This window comes from Pseudopodoces humilis, chromosome 1, assembly GCF_049639895.1.
Source record: "Pseudopodoces humilis isolate 2021_Gansu_Grassland_sample_001 chromosome 1, ASM4963989v1, whole genome shotgun sequence".
NCBI lineage: Eukaryota > Metazoa > Chordata > Aves > Passeriformes > Paridae > Pseudopodoces > Pseudopodoces humilis.
The window spans coordinates 32,153,429-32,170,365 of record NC_142200.1 but is presented as its reverse complement, the minus strand read 5'-3'; the positions used below and the strand labels follow the sequence as shown (position 1 = coordinate 32,170,365).

At 38.0% G+C, this 16,937-nt stretch overlaps 1 protein-coding gene across 9 annotated transcripts in view; it reads right to left on the bottom strand.

The window, feature by feature from the left end:
* The window catches only part of EYA1 (EYA transcriptional coactivator and phosphatase 1), a 157,112-nt gene that overhangs the window by 49,654 nt on the left and 90,521 nt on the right, over positions 1-16,937 (bottom strand). For 5 of the 9 annotated variants that reach the window (XM_014257268.2, XM_014257285.2, XM_088056682.1 and 2 more), the window contains 3 exons: positions 13,367-13,504; positions 6,733-6,815; positions 6,121-6,307 (listed from right to left, as the gene is read on the bottom strand). In XM_014257268.2, coding sequence (XP_014112743.1) covers positions 6,121-6,307; positions 6,733-6,815; positions 13,367-13,504 — 408 coding nt within the window. The remainder of the gene's footprint in view (positions 1-6,120; positions 6,308-6,732; positions 6,816-13,366; positions 13,505-16,937) is intronic. The other 4 variants (XM_014257273.2, XM_088056685.1, XM_014257278.2 and 1 more) reach the window with 1 other exon arrangement.

Here is a 16,937-nt window from a genome sequence, read left to right as displayed (position 1 = left end):
ATCTGACCCAAGCCTAGTCTGTCTTTGATGCTCCTGAGGTGCCTGCTGCTGTGGCAGGCAGGGTACAGCCCGGTGGATCCATCAGTCTGGACTGCCACAGCCATTTCTCTCTGTTGCAATGCCTTCACAAAAATTGTATTAACAACAGTTATATTGTATATATAACAAGTATATAATAGCAACAGTTATTCTTCTGCATCCATGGACATGCACATCATTTTAGATCTCCCTGCTATAGCAACCCTCTGTACTTTGCTCCAGGCAGACACTAAATATCATAGCTTATTTCTGCGTCACCCACTTCTGAACCTTGGATAAGTGTAAAAAACCCACTCTTGACAAGCAGTCAGAAAAAACCCCAACATTTTAAGCCCAGATTCTATAAATTTCTTATTTTCCAGGTGTGACTGGTACTCTCCTGCTTCTGACCTGGTAGCAACCCCTGTGGTGTATACGGTGACATCCAGCCTGACAAAAACATAGCTGTGAGGAATGAAATATGCTTACATTCTGGCTTAACTGAAATACATGAACCATACTGTATCAGACTTTCCTCTATGCTTCAAGGCACCATAAAACTGCAACTTGACACACACAGCAGTTCATAAGCTTATACTTCCCTTTATACATCACTCTGGGCAGTGTGGATGGTTTTGTCACACTGGACAATTTTCCATCATCTCAGAAATAGAAACACCTTGATTATTTATGAACAGAGAGTACAGCTGCAGAGATAGCATTTGCAACACCATATTCTGTAATTAATTTCTGTTTGTTATGAAAATCCCACCACAGTAATTGCTGCATTTTCTTACTGTTGATTTCAATGTACAGCAATAGCGTTCAATGACAAATCTGAGGAAAACTGACTATGCCAGAAAACTCAAAATCAAGTGTGTCCCTGGGTAAATCAGCTGGTGTGTGTGTGTGTGGGCAGAGCTTTTGCTGCTGACAATGGCATTGCAAATTTTGTCAGACTTTTTCCCTACTACACTGAAAGATTATGCAAAACAAAGTAAACATACATTATCAAAGTAATCATATCTCATGTCACAATGTAAATTACAGGGATGAGGTGGGTCTAGGGTAGTTAGTACAGTCAAATGTCTCTGAAAGTAGATATGTACAAAAATTTTCCATTTAGATTGTGCCCAGATTAATGGCTTCCCCTTAAATCTTATACTTGATTTTGCCAATGTTATTTCAACTCCTGTGTACCAGAATAAAAATAAGTAATTTGAATATGTCAGCCTTACACTATGATTTTCTTACTTTTGCATAATTAAAGTTTCCTTTTGCATAAATAAAGCTAAACACAAATTCCATGAGCACTTATACAAACTTCTACTTGCATACAACTGGACCAGGATTAAACAATGCAGTAGAACCACATGTATTTGTGGATTTTTTTTTTTCTTGTCTATAAAAAAAATAGTACTGTACTAGTAGCAAGTAAAAGCACTACATGAGTATTGCAAGAAATACAATAATGCCTGCTGGCACAGAAATATATCTCTAGTGCTGTTTTGACAAAATGTCAAAATCTTCACTTGAAAAACAAATTGAATGTTTGTATATTGAGAATTAAGAGCATGCTATTATAAACTTGACAGAAACTCTCAACAGTCTGTTAAAAATAGAGGCAAAAATGACTATTTATTTAAAAGCCTGGTTGAGGTTTTGATTAAGGACTGCATATTTAAAATAATGACAAAATATCATATATAACAGTATTTATAAACTATATGTGTCCACAACCCAAAGTGGTCCAGCTTTTTTTTCTCCAGCATTCTTTGTTGAAGAAAAAAGGTGAAGCAATCCATAATGATCCAGTAGTACCTGGATCCTTTGTCATTATTTCTTCCTTACTCATTATTCAGTTTTCAAACTGAAATTTGAAATCATTGTTACTTTTAATCCCACCAAACTGAAGGAAAACATCCCAGGAGAACAAACATTATGAGAAAAGCAAAACCAGTACTGCACTTTGCCATTTCTTACTGTATCCAATTTAATTTCTTGTTTTACAAAATTTTCCATTGTTTTCCTTCCTTGTATAAATATATCCTCTAGATTTACTCTTCATTTATATTTACAAAAAAGAACAAACATTAGAATACCAGAAATGTACTGCAAATATAGCTGCATCTCTTTCCACACAGGTATTAGTGAAAAGTTGCCTATATAATTTGTACTCTTTCACTTTTCCATCTCTAATTTATTGTTATGAAACACGATAAGAAAAAACTGTAAAAGTTGCTTTCCCTTTTGTAATACTAAATGTATTAGTAGTAGTTAAGTACTTAAGTAAAAAGTACTTAAGGAAAAAGAAGTTTAGTCTTTAAGAGCAAAATAGTGACCCGTGCCTGAGACCAAGTTTTGTTGGCTGGCATAGCCCTTGTGAGGTTTTTAATCTGCATTGTGAAGTATGTGAGTAATATGAAAGAAAACCCAAACCTTCCAGTAATATATTAAACACATTTATTACAGAAACCAAGGAAAATTAAAGAGATTGAATCTCAAGAACAATGTAAATCTCTCTTGTGAGAAACACTGTTTAATAAGTTATAAATACATCATCATATGAAATAGAAGGATAAATTCAACCTTCCTAACTGAATGAAAAAAAAATAAAAATTGCACAAATCAGGAATTTTTTATTACCAGCTGTGATGATGGAGTTAAAATATTACAAGAGAAAATTATTATGGCTTTAGAAAAGCCAAGGTTTTTTTTATATTAACTCCTAGAAATACATGTTATGAATTTATGTTACTCTATTATATTCTATTATGTTATGAATCTATGTTACTCTAAAAAGTTTTGAGCATCAGGGTAGGCACAGTGGATGGGGGCATAACTCCATCTCTCTTGGGTAAGTTTCAACACTGCCAAACAGCTGGAAACTAAGTACGAAAACATAAAAAGGACAGACATCCACACAGCACTAATTCATCCTCAGCCTCCAGTGATCTTGTGCATCAAGAATTTCTTGCTGTCTGTGTAAATTTAATATTTCAGCTGTTATATTTGAACTGGCATAAACTTTTTGCTTCCACAACATCCTGCAACAAAGGGCTACACAGCTTACCTACATGAAACATAAAGAAATACGGTTTTTGTTCACTTTGAACCTATTTCAATGAATTTGAATATTGGAAGGGAGAACAAATATTTGCTCATTTATCTACTTCTATTCTCTTTTATAATTTTAGTTATTATTACTTATCTTAAATACTACAGTTTAGACAAAAAAATCAGTAACTTTCTGATTACATCAAAAGAAAAACACAGGCTTTTGTTCACAAGAAAATAACATTAATTTGTATATTTGATTTATGGATACAAATACTATAAACCTCTGGGCAATGAATGGTTTTGTCCTGACTGTGGTACAAGAAAGTTTAAAATCCTGAAAGTGAAGAGAAAGAAGAAACACTGAGCATGGAAAATCTCAGGTTTTTCTTCAATAATCCCTGCATATTCTGGATTGCATAGCAAAAACTTTAAAATTTAACTAGTAACTGAAGGAAACCATAAAAGGATTATTTTATATTTGGACAAGGAATTAAACTTATTTCAAGTGAAATTATCTGAGATTTCTGAGTCTGCAAAACACTACTAAAAATGTCACAAGAGCACATAATTACTTTCTCCCTTTCACATTTTTCTTACCAGACTCTTCTGTTTCACTTATTGGCATAAAATCATAGAAACCACCTATGTCTGTCAAATTATTCTGGTGCCTCTGTAAAGTCTGAAGGCTGTTCTGTGCTTGTCCTGGCATAGTTCATAACCACATGGATTACATGTTTTTTTTTAAATATAGAAGATGTCTAAGGATAGACAGCTGCAATTCGCAGCTGGAGCCCATCCTACTAAATGTGATGGCTCTGCACTGCTCCCCACCATCCCACATATGAAGCATTCCAGTTGTGGTAAAGAACCAGCAGCCTAACTTGAGTAGATTTGGCAAAACAGGCTACAGAAATTTATTAATTGTAGTAAAAAATTGTGTAATTTGCTCTTTTGTTCTGTGTTTTTGACCCAGCTATGAATTTCTTTCTGTTGAATACACCTTCTGCTTGTCCCCACTCCCCCAGCATTCCCTTTCTACATGCTGATCCCTGTTTTCTTTGAGTCCAGCCTTGCTTTGTCTTCCCAGCAGACTGTGTAAGAGCTCAACTGAGGGTTAGTAATAAACTTCAGCAAGAAAAAAGTACAGCCATTTATACTGTCCAAGGCGAAATGGCAAGCACAGCACTGGATTCACTGACAGGTCCTTCCTTCCCTTCTACCAGCACTGAAGGTTTGTGAAGCAGCAAAAGATTCTTGCCTAATTTCTCCTTAGGAGGCCAGCACTGGTATGTCAGCCACTTTCAACTGCTTTCATATCAATGGAGAGGCTTTGGCATCCCAGATTTAAGACTGTTGTTAAACTGAACTCTAATTAGAAGTGTTCATCTCTCTCCAGTCAACACAGATGGAGCCTAAATGGGCTTGATCCTAACTTAAATGCATAAAGAAAAAAAAAATGCATAAAGAAGAATGGAGATATTTGGCCATACTTCTGCTGTTTGCAACCACATTGATGGAGATGATTTTCATCAGCTCCTTCTAATAGAGTGGTCCACCTAATATGCAGGTCCACCTAAGAGTGCTTCTGCCTCTTATATCTCTTAAATATGTCTCTTATGCCTCTTAAATATGCACACTTACTATAGCTTTTAGGAAGTAAATGCTATAGTAAAGATCCATGACTTTAGAAAAATACATGCAAAGATTTTGCAAAAGATTGAGACACAGATGATAGAATGACCCAGTTTTAGTATCTTGATAACAACTAAAACTTTATCACCTCAGGGTTAAGAGGAATTTTATTGCTTCCAACTTAACTGCTTCCAACTTAAAAAGAAAAACAAACAAAATAACAAGAAAACAAAAGAAAAAAATTTAAAAAAAAAGTGAAAAGCAGGATAATTATGCAGGCATCAATATGCATCCATATCTAAATGCCACAGACCCAAAAAAAGCTCTCCTATATTTTAGAAAGATTCCTTTCTCAAATGCAGTGCACACACATGACCTTGTGTATATAAATGCATACACCTGCTGTATTTTCTTCCGTACTTAATTGCAGCAAATGTCTCAAAGAGACAACAGTGCATAACATTTTCTTCAGGTGCACACCCATGCAGAAAAGCAACAGAGGCCTAGCAAATTATAGTAAAACTTAGCATTGCATATGGAAGATCAGTCCCATCAAGTGCTTCAAGAGAACTAAAACCAACCTCATCCCAAAGAAGTCCGAAACAAAACCACCTGATACCAGTGACAAATCATAACTGCTCCTTCCTGTATTACTGAGAAACACATCCACAGCCTTGGACAGACTTCATACTTCAGCCATCTACTAATGACTGACATGATTTCTCTGTTAAAAAATGGATTTAAACTTTTTTTTTAATAATGAGAAAAGTATTTTTCACCCCTCATTTCCAAAAACAGCTGGAGCAGTTTGGCATACATGTTCAAAAAATATCTCAACTAGTAAAGGACTGCCGAATTCCACCAAGAAAGGTAAAATGACTAGGAAAAAGAATAAGCCACTGAAAATCTTTTCTTAAAATGGAAACACTTGTGCAATTTCAACTCTCCATTGAAAGCATTATTATGTCCTCTGAAACAAAGAACTCAAAAGCTCTCTTTTAAGTATAGAGTTGGGTTATGGTTTGAAGGCCTCTTGATTTCAGTCTTATTTAAGTCTTATTTAAGAAAAATCAAAGGGGTTTATCTTAACTAATACAGAGATTAAAAGCACCAGATTCTTGTTTATCATAAAGACTTATCCATTTCCTGCAATTTTTAACACAAACACTTTACAAATAAATACAAACAACTTGTATTCCAGATAAGCTTTAAAACTTCTACTTATCTTTTTTTTCCTTTAGCCTATATTCTGTTAAAATCTGTCCAAGATATGTCACAGGCTCAGGATTAAGAAATAATAATGAAAAAAAAAAATAAATCAACAACTACACCAAAAAAAAAAATCCAATTCAATCCCCTTTCAACTTACAAAAACGTGCCTCATAGGGACCATAAAATCCATGTAATTACCTGCTGCAGGATCTGTAACTGCTTGACTGGTGATGCCAGATGGTGGTTCTTGAAGCTGGTATGTTGCATTTGTGGAGGGTGTCGTGGGGCTGGTGTTGCTGTTTGTCATGTAATGTGAAGGATACGGTGAGCTATTATAATACTGTGCGTATTGGCCCTGGCCAAAACTGGGATAAGAGGGATATTCCTGCAAAACAAAAAAGCAACTGAATAGTCCATCAAAGTTTTGCTACTTTTTAGTATAAATTCCAAAATATAACTACAAACATATGTCAGACTTTGAGCATGTATGCTTCCTGGACTGGATGCTGTAGGACCTAAAACTCTGAGGCAGTAAAACAAAGTCTAAATTACACATAATTTAGTATGTCTTCTCATACAATTAGTTTAGTAGGCACATTACTGAAGATGTGTGAATAAGAATGTCAACCTCAGACAATTAGTTCTAGTATGGAAGATGACAGATTGAGGAAAACATTTATAAACTTTAGTTTAAAAATAAAGGATGACAATTTCTTTCAACAAGATATTTAAGGGCTGCATGTTTGTAGTGGATGAGAATTCTAAGTTTGACAAAGTTTGCTACTTTTTTTTAAATATTTACAAATTTACCTGCTGTGAACTATTAAATCCAGTAGAGTTTGTGAGTGAATTATTTCCTGCATATATTCCTGATGATGTTGTAAAACTGCTGCCTGAAATGAAATGAAAAATTATGTGAATTACTAAAACAAAGTATTGGAAAATAACTTCTATCACACGATTATATCATAACATTATGGCATATTTGTAATATTTCCCATATGTTGACAGATTCAGCTCTATATAACATGTTAATACATAGAAAGGGATAATTCATAGTTCTTACACTCTGTGTTTCATTATTGCATTAAACAAAAAACAAAACCTTGAAATGTAGACTGGAATTTTGGACCCACCTCAGCTCTGATTGAAAATTAGGTGTTTGTGCCCCTCTGAATAAGAAATAACACCCTGCACTGTGGAAGCAATGAGTGTTTCTTTACACTCTTTACTTTTTTTTTATTATTATTTTTTCCTTTTAACAATAAGGGCAAGCCTTGTTCTGGGAGACACCATCTCCCCTCATGAAAGCCTGGTGGCTCTGTTTCTCCTCCCACCTTTGAGAACTGTGTCCTCTCCCCTCCCTGAGCCTCAGCCCCTCACAGGAGAAGCAAAAGCCATAAGTCCCTGCTCTGAACAGCTCAGTCTGACTGCAAAGCCATTATGCCTCACTGATCGATCAGATACAGCCTTGGGCTGCAAACCTTCCCTCTTTTGACAGAGTGTACCGGGCATGACACAAGAGAAAAAATGTACCTCTCTGAGAAGGGAGACCCAAGATGGAATTTAGCCCAGAGACTGAATTACTGCCTTCATCTCCCTCCTCCAGCTTTCATGAGTCACCAAAATAGACAGATGGGTCTCTCGTTTAATATCCAACCTGAGAAGCTGTTCCACTAAAAGGGCAGCCACCCCCTTTCAGCTGTTTTGCCTTGCTGGTTATAACCCAGGAGTGACACAGGCACCAGCTGAGACATATGGATGCACAGGGTGAAGCTACATAAGCCACCACAAAGTCTGTAATGAGTCAACCTCTTGAACTCGTCCAGCAGAAGAGCACCAGGCAGCGCAGGTTATTAAAGTGCACAGGTTGTTTACAGCCTCCCTCACCACCAAAATCTGCCTCAGTGCAAAGGTGTACAGAGACCTTGGGAGCAAAACTTGCAGGTGAGCAAAGGAGACAAGGAAGGATGAAAATCACCAGGGAGCCAGGCACACAGATGCACCAATCCTCCGATGTACCCGATACAATTCAATTAACAATCAAATCCAAGAAGAGGTTGCTCACTGGGAGAAGTGACATTTCTTGCAACTCCAAAGAGGACAGAATGCAGGCTGGAGTCCATACTTACTACAACCCCTGAAGGACATTTGTAAGCTATTTACTTTTCTTAAAAAAATACCATACCAATAGGTATTGTAGCTGTGAGAAGTCAGAAGGAAAAATATTTAAATGTTATGACTAAAATGTTACTAAAAGCACATACAAGCTAATCCCCAAAGAAGTAGAAAAGAAGTTCAACAGCAGTGGGAGTAAAGGATGAAGTTTAAACTTAACATATGAAATGACTGTAAACATTTCTTTCTTCTACTAGTGCAAAATCTCTGATTGTTGATAGATGCTACTAATCCTGTGAACTAAAATCAGATTACTTCAGCCGAAGACTTGACATCCAAGTTTAGCAGATAGTACAGATAAACAGTACTAATGAGAAAAACATGTTGTTTTAAATTTAATTTGAAATTGGAAAACAGATGTTATTTTTTTAATTGTAACAAACACGAAAGCCAAAATACAGCTGAAAAATATTTTAAATTGAAAAACTTTGTAATGATATTTTATTTCTAATAGTGCTCTGGCTGGAAGAATGTAAGTCACTGTGTCTCTTATTTCTGTAGGGTTTTTTTGAATGATGCAGTAATACATTCAAACCCAGGTTTTAAAGGCGCACAGTTTGAGCCACTCAAAAAAAATATAAAAGGCCCCTCATAGTTATAAGTAGAAAAAACTCCAGACTTTGTTTGAGGAATACATTACCTTTCCTCGGAAAGCTTGGAAAATAATTTGCAAGAGCAAATGATTAAAGTAATTACATGCCAGCCAGCATCTCTCCCTCTCAGACAAAGACACACACACACTCTAACACGCAGATCTCTTTCATCTCATGGTCAGCACTGGGTTCTATGGAGGAGGGGTAAGGGTCTCCTAGACCGTAACAAACATGAAGCAGGTTTCTCAAAAACAGCTCTGTGGGCCACCCAGAACTACAGGCCTGAAGTTGTTTTTAAAATACTCATGATTTTGCAAATTGTTTTTTTAAATATTCAGCCATAACATGGCATAGAGCCGCTATCCTGCCTTAGCTGAACAAACAGAAAAATGAGAATCACTACAAAACATGCGAGATTTACTGCCCTAAGTTGGCCGGCTACATGGCTTTAAAATGTGATAAAAGCTGTAAATTGCAGGTCAAAGGTCTATTTTGCAAAGAGCTCTGACCCACATTAAAGCTGGGAATCCCAGTCAGCATCGGAAGGCGGCCGGACCCTGCTGGGACTAGGGCGCGCTCCAGGCGTGGGGCACGCCCTGTGTCACCGCAGGCATGGGATAAGGTCCTCCCCCATGTATTGGCCACAGAAGCCCATTTGCTTTCCTAGCTCAGTCTCCTTGCCATGGGCTATGTCTATCATCAGGGTACAATGTATGTGGCAGAAGTTTAGTGCAGCTCTCTTGGGAAAGCTGTAGACGGCCAGATGGGCTATTTAAACTCAAGGTTTCTTCCGTTTGCTTATAGTGCTTAAAAATCCTTGGCAAACTCCCCCTTGTTGTCCTAGTAACTGCTTAGCCATCCAGCACAATATTTTTATACTGTATAATAATAACCAAATACCTTAACGTTTACTTTTTTACGGCTGAATTCCCAAACCAATCAGATAGTTATTCTCTATCATCACAGCCCTGGTAACTAAAACAAAGCTAGTGCTCATCACAGGTCTAGCACCCTTCCAGTGGTAGGGTAGTCAGGTGGAGGGTAAAAGCCATGCTTTTTATCACAATCAAAGGAGACTCAAATAAGACATTTGCAAATGTAGTTCTTCCCTTGCTGTTCCCCCCAGCCCTTCTCCACTCCATTTATCCTCACTCTGCAATCCTTATTAGTCTGCCAATATAGGAGCAACGGCCCATTCCCACAGCCATTAGTCATGTAAGTGGTCTTTCAACATCTATGAAGCAACTTATATGAAAAACAGCTTAAGGAACACACTTGTTAAATAAAGTAAAGGGTGGGGGAGGAGAGTGGCGAGATGGGTGGCAGAACCGCCTGCGTCTTCTTCTCACCCTCTCCCCTATGCTCCCTCCCTTACTGAGATTATAAATTTGTGACAAACAAAAATCCAATTACCAGAATAAACTTAGCAAAAGAGTCACAGGCAGCAATTCTCCCCATAATTTTCATAAGTTGGCAGCCTCTCTCCCCACTATTGTTCGGTGACTAATGGCGCTGTAATTTTAGCAGGGTCAGGAAAAGCACTGGGTTTAATTGGCTGCACACGCACCACGATGCAGCGTCTCTACATTGCAGGGAGACATTCATCCCAGGGAGAGGAACCAGAATTAACTCCAAAGCTCTGGAGTGCAAGGTAACCCCAGTCAGGGAACATGAGCAGGACAACTGCAAGGCCACTAGGAAATCCCCTTTGCTGCAGGCAAGAATGCCAGCAGGGCCCCCAGCGCACTGTCATGTAATGCTCCGTGGTGAAGTAGGTTGTGGGATCCATTATCTCCATTTAGCAGCTCAGCAGCTGCACGCAGGAGATGGAGAATAGCTATTGCAGGCTATGACAAGGCAGAGGCTGCAGCCTGCCCATATACTGCTAGAGAGAAAAGGGAGAATAAACTCATTTTCCTCTCTGGAGGTCTCTGCACAAACAACTGAACAGCAGCAGCACTAACCCCGTCTTCTGTCATAAGAATCAATTTTGTCCTTAAATAATAGTTGAAACTATGAATAGGTTCTCCTTCCAAAATTAAATTAGGAAAGGGAAACAAATGTTCCTGTTTACTTTTAACAGCTGTTAATTCTTCCTTTCAATCAAAAGGAAGAATTAAGTCAATTTTGAGTTGTTTCAAATACAAAAGTTTACTTAATTAAAATATTACAAAGACATATATTCTCAAGTATAGTATAGACATATATTGTCAAACATTTAACGGCAAGGAAGACCTGCTCAGCAATGTGATTCTTCTCTACTTAGCAACTAACAATTCCACCAGCCCTTTCATTTGAAATATTCTCCTTATTTCCATTCTTACAGTCTCTAAGGTTTCTGTAGAAGACCAGTCCTTCCCTCACCCACACATTGTGCTGCTTATGAGAACAACAGGAAGGACGTACACACCACAGGGACCTTCCAACTCGTGGCTCTTCTGCCCAAGCCAGACTGTCAGTGATCCACTGACTCCCACAGGTGGGCAGCTCTCAGCCCAAGCACAGCACAGCTAGAGCAGAACGCAGGCTCTAGCCTGCAAGGGAGGAGATCCCCTCCTCCCTAAGCCCTGCAGACAATTCCATAATTAAATCAATGCTTCTGATCTTTTTCTTATTAGAGCTTTACAACTGGGTCATCTTTAACATATTTCTTTTTGCAGAATATTTTAAGATCCTTGCCTCTCAAAGTATACAGCTGAAATACTTTCTGAGACCTTACTATTCAATCTCTTGACAACTGTCACTCTTTGCTGAACAATTCTGATCTTATACAAATTTTGCATATAACAAAAAAAAAAAGGCAATACCCATTATGGCAGACTCTGTGCAGTCTATTGACAGAGTCCTAGCTTTGCACTACTAATGCCAGCATTCACATTACTTACAGCATTCACTTAAAATTTTCCAAGCACTCTCTACGTTATCCTATGCTGCTCCCTCTTCCCTCCCTCTATTGAATGAGTTTCCCATAGACATCTGCAAAACTATTTCCCTGTCCTGCCTAAAATCCCTTTTTATTGACATCCCTCCACTCAGTATCTTACAAAAAAACACCTTTAGAGCCCTTAGATAACCAGTATGGGATGCCAACTGTTTATTACACTTAAATAGTGTCAGCTTTATTGTTTCATTAGGCTCTTCTAGCCTGTGTGTTTAATTTTAGCTTCCAACTTCTATGGGGCACTATATTTTTATTTGCCTGTAGAAGCTAACACAACAGCATCCCAGTATATGACTGTGGCATGAAGGCACTACTGCAATAGAAATTATAGGCAGCACAGACATGATTTTTCTATAACACTACTTCCTAGCAACTGTGAATTATCAGTTCCTTAAAAGCTGAAAAGACGATTTCAGAAGTTAATTTTAGCCACTGCTAGCAAGTATTTTGAGCTCTCTCCTACAGAGAAGTAGGATTTTTTGTAGGGGGGAGATGGGTGTGGAGGTGTGTTTGTTGTCTGAGGTTTTTTTGTGTAGCTGCCTGCAGAAAGCAAAACCAGTGACCTTGCTTGGTTGTATTCACTCTGATGTGGAGAAGATCATCACTATTCAGCATGCAGATGAAAATCCATCTGCTTCTCTGGTCCTGTCCCTCTTGTTTGTCAGAGCACACTATAAGTCAGCAATATTTCAGATGTCAGATGGTCACTTCTGCCCTATGGCACTACGCAACACGCAGTTCAAAAGAAGATTAAAAAAAATGCAACAAAAAACATCTCTCTTGTGCCTGAGCAGGACTGGATCAATATATCTTTAAAGCTGTGGAACAAAAGCAAAATCTTATCCACTTAGTCTCTGAAAGTACTTCTGCCTCAAGACATTTCATGGAGTGTTTACTTGGTGGCACACAGTTTAGACTGAGCTTGATAATATAAAAAGGAGCTAAACTTATAAAAAAATGTGTTCCATTTCTGTGATTGATGACTTATTTCAATAATTCCAAAATCTGCAACACACCTGATGTCTACTGCCAAATTCAGAGGTGAAAAGGCCTGCAGCAGACATCCCAAATTAGCTATTTCTGGTAAACAAAGATTTTTTAAAATATCCATTAAGTGGTGAACAATCCAGAGCCAGTGGCTTCTCAATACAGAAAAGGGAAAAGGAATTGGGAGAAGAAGGTGGAAAGACTTTAAGTAAACTAAACAGGCAACTACAGCTACAAAATATAATTGATAATAATAGCCTGCACATACAAAGACTTACAGCTTTTAAATAGACATCAAAGAAACAGACTTCAATCATTACTTAGCTACCTCCACAGCTGCAGTAGGTATTTTTATCTTCTCCCTCTTCGAACACACTCAGGTGTCAAATTATATTTGGCACTTCCTAAATTCATAATCCTGTCACATTTTACAGGACTAGCTTTGTCTCATTCACTATTTGCTAAACTACTGCTATTCAGGGATGCATTTTTTACTGTAATAACACTAGAACACTATTTAAAATTAAATGAAGGAAGGGATCTTCCAGACTGCTGAGAGCTAACCTGTTGCTCTCTCATCAAAGACAGTCATCATTTCATCTCCAACTGCAATAAAATCAGAGTTAAATGCTCCAGCAAACATTCATTTTCATTCTATTTAGCAAAATTTAGCAAAATAAGGAGGAAAAACTCCCACAACAGCAGTAGCTATATCGAATTAATGGTAATATCTGTTTATACAGACCTTGCATCTGGTAGCTATAGGGAGCTTGTCCAGGTTGAGGTGTGCTAAAGCTGGCACCGTAGCTTAGAAATCCTGTCTGTCCAGGTGACTGTGACTGTGCCAATCCACCTTCTGTCTTGATGCCTGCCCACAATGCACCTAAATCAGTTAGTGACAGCAAAACTATTTGTTCATATTCAAACACGGATGGAAAATAAAATCACTTAATTAACAACCATTTTAACATATACCTACTATTGCCTGAGAGAATGAATATTAAGAGCATGCACAAATTAATAGGGTAGGAGCAGTCTAAAAGCACACTGAAAACTGAAGTTCACCAGGGAGAGGTTAAATTCAAAACTGTGTTTCCAATAACTGCAAAAGAAATTTATACATGAACAGGAAGTTGCATTATTCCTTTTTTCCTTTCCTGCCAGAGGCAAACTTTTCCATACATTCATGACATTACACAGAGGTAGATTAGCAACTTTATATGAATTTAATGAAGCATAGCATAGCCAAGCTCTCCTACCATCTACCCATTAACGACATAACTGAGAATTGCACTGTATATCATTCCTGTATGAAAATTACACAGGTCCAAGAATGTTTTTTTAAAGAATTAGAAGTGGATAAAGGGAACTAGCAGTATTAAGTGCAATTATGATTTTTCAAAGGTAATTAAACACTAATTCAGTTCTTAACAAATAAGCATCTAAGAGGCAGGAACTATTCCTGAAGCAATCTCTTGAACTGGGAAAAACATAGCAGAGTCATTAATCTGCACTGACAGAGAAATCCATTACACACCACATTACTCTCTCATTTCTAAATTTAGCTATAAAAGAATCCAAAGTCTGATCAATGAATGACTTGCTGCCCAGTTTCTGTGATTCTTCCCTCAATTTGTAAGGCAATAAGCAAGCAAATATCAGCAAGCAAAATACTGAGGAAATGCACACAATTCAGCTTCTGTCTCTTAGTTTTAATTATAAGGTTGTCCCAACATGAACTACCATTTAAAAATAATTATAGCCAAAGTAATGGAAAAGTGATACAATATTCTTAGGTTTCACTGTGGCATTCCATGATACCTCATTGTTCAGAAACCAATATTTGAACTGAATTAACTAAGTGTGAATTACTAACATTCCTTTGAAAATTACTGCTAATCTAAATCCATTTAATAGTTGGATTTTTCTTTAGACAATATTCAACAATGTTTCAAGGTAGGAGAGGTCTCAGAAGTTACTGTGTTGGCAAAACTTCAATACCTCCCTATATACAAATGGCAGCATATTTTCCAACGTCTAAGTAATTCTTTCTCAACTGTTGTCATTAATTAACCTTCATTCCTTCTGCCAGACCTTCTAACTGCCGTGCTAAACCTGTTTGCTTGTTTTTCCCTGATGCTTACTTGATTCTTCTGTTTCATGTTACAATTAAGCAGTTCGAATGACAAATCTTGACACCTCATTTCCAAGGGGAAACTCCTGCTATGGATGGTTTGGTATCAACAATCCCTATTTGTTGTCTGTTTAAGGGCTTCTGAAATGCTGATTAAATACAGCTTAGAGAAAGTTTAACTAAATCAATTAAGCATTAAATTTCTAGTCTAAATTTCCTTTAACAGCCTGATCCAACTGTCCATCTCAGACAGAGCAGGAGGAGACGATCAAAAGCAGGAGGAGGAGGATGCCACTCGAGTGAAGACAACTTGGCACTGACACACCCTTTTGCAAACCTCCATGCTATGAAGAGCCTTTCATCTCCTGGGACTTACCCTCACGCTTGCTCTCATCCAAAAAGCCTTCACTCATCAAACCTTGGTGCTCCCTTCCCCCAAGTCTAATGTACTCAAGGAAGTGGGAAGGGACAGTGACACAAGAGGACTGCCAGGATCTTCAAAGTAAAGAAGTTGGTAAGCAAAGCCTTTGCTAGATGCTGGTGCTGGAGCAGGCAGGAGGAAAGATCTCCAGGAAATTCTCCAGCCTCCTCAGGGGCTTTACAGATGAAGCAGAGCCAGGAGCCCCAGGGCAACAGCTGTCAATGGCATTCCCCTCCACCCCCCTTCCTGCCTGCATGGCTGTGGAGGTGGGGAACTGGAAAAATGAAGAGGCTAGTGGTACAGTTGAGACAGCACCTTCCTAAACTCTACTCTAGAGAGAAAACTTGAGACAGGCTGATACAGGAACTCATGAATACTCTTTCTTCCAGCAGACCCAGAGTAAAGAAACAAAGAGGCCTCAACTCAGTTTTTCCTTTCACATAGGCGTAAGTCTTCTCCCTTTATCCTGCTGTAAGGTTTCTGCCTGGGTGAAAGAAAGGCAAGACAGAGGGTATATGGGGTCTAAACTGTAGACCAAAGAGCAGAATTTTGGCTCTAAGCAAAGCTTCAGTTCTTGCCTATTGCAAATTAGTACCCAATTTCATTTGGGAGCAAATATTATATGGTATGCCTTAAATACGCAAAAATATATGTTAAATCCCAAAACTTTTAATAGTTATTTGCTTTTAAATATTACTTCTTTAAAGTACATCAGCAAGGAGCACCTTAGCACCAGCCACATGTCACAAGTCTGAAAGGAACAAAACATGTCAAAATTCTCTTGGCTCAGGAGCTGAGGATTTCAGTGGTCAAAAGTAGCTCTGCAATGTAAAACATTGCAAATTTATCTGAAGTCCTAGGCACGGGGGATGGACTAGGCAAAAAACCAAACCATAACAAAAGAGCAGGCAAGCATGTTAACCCCTACAAGCAGTTGCCAAGTAAAGCAACTCTCAATTACAGCTCTGATGACAGTGAGACAGCTAAACTCAAGCAGTGAAATCAAGGCCTGGCTGAAGTCAGTGGGAATTTTAGAGTTGACTTCAGCGAGACCAAGATTTAATCCAGGGAAACCAAGCAAAAACCAAAAAAGTCATTGTTTGGGCTGCCCAAGCCTAGTCTGACAGTCAGCTAAATGTGAATACGAGGTGTCCACAGGAGAAACAGGTCAACAAAAACAGGGTGGGGAAAAGGATTGTCTGTCATCATCCCACCTGATCCAGATGGAATTAGCAGACAAGCTTTCATCAGCAACAGGAGCTCCTCTGTGTGTGTATGTGTGTGCATGTGTCCAAGATTCCCCATCTCACAGTGTAAGTTTAAAACATGTGCATTCAAACTGAAACATCCAATTTATACTTAAAAGCCTATTATAAAGCAAGGGGAAATAATAATATTGTTCTTTTATCTACTGTTCACCATAATCTGCCATAGGATATCTTTGAGATCCAGTGGATTTTCAACTTGCAGACTTCAAAATGAAAGATTCGCTCGTTTTGCACTTAAAACTTTTAACAATTTTAAAGTGAACAGCTTGTATGGTAAGTTCTGTCCTTTTGGTATAAAACTTAAATTATCTGAACATATTTTTACAAAATATACTGCTCAAAGCATGTGGATTGTATATTTTTAATATATTCCTCCAGAGGAATATAAGACCTATTTTCTAATAATGCATCCTTGCTGCTGCACTGCTACATGGTCTGCCAGCAGACAGTCTGGCAGGAAAATGGTCTCACCCATGGCAGCTTGTTTTTAAAT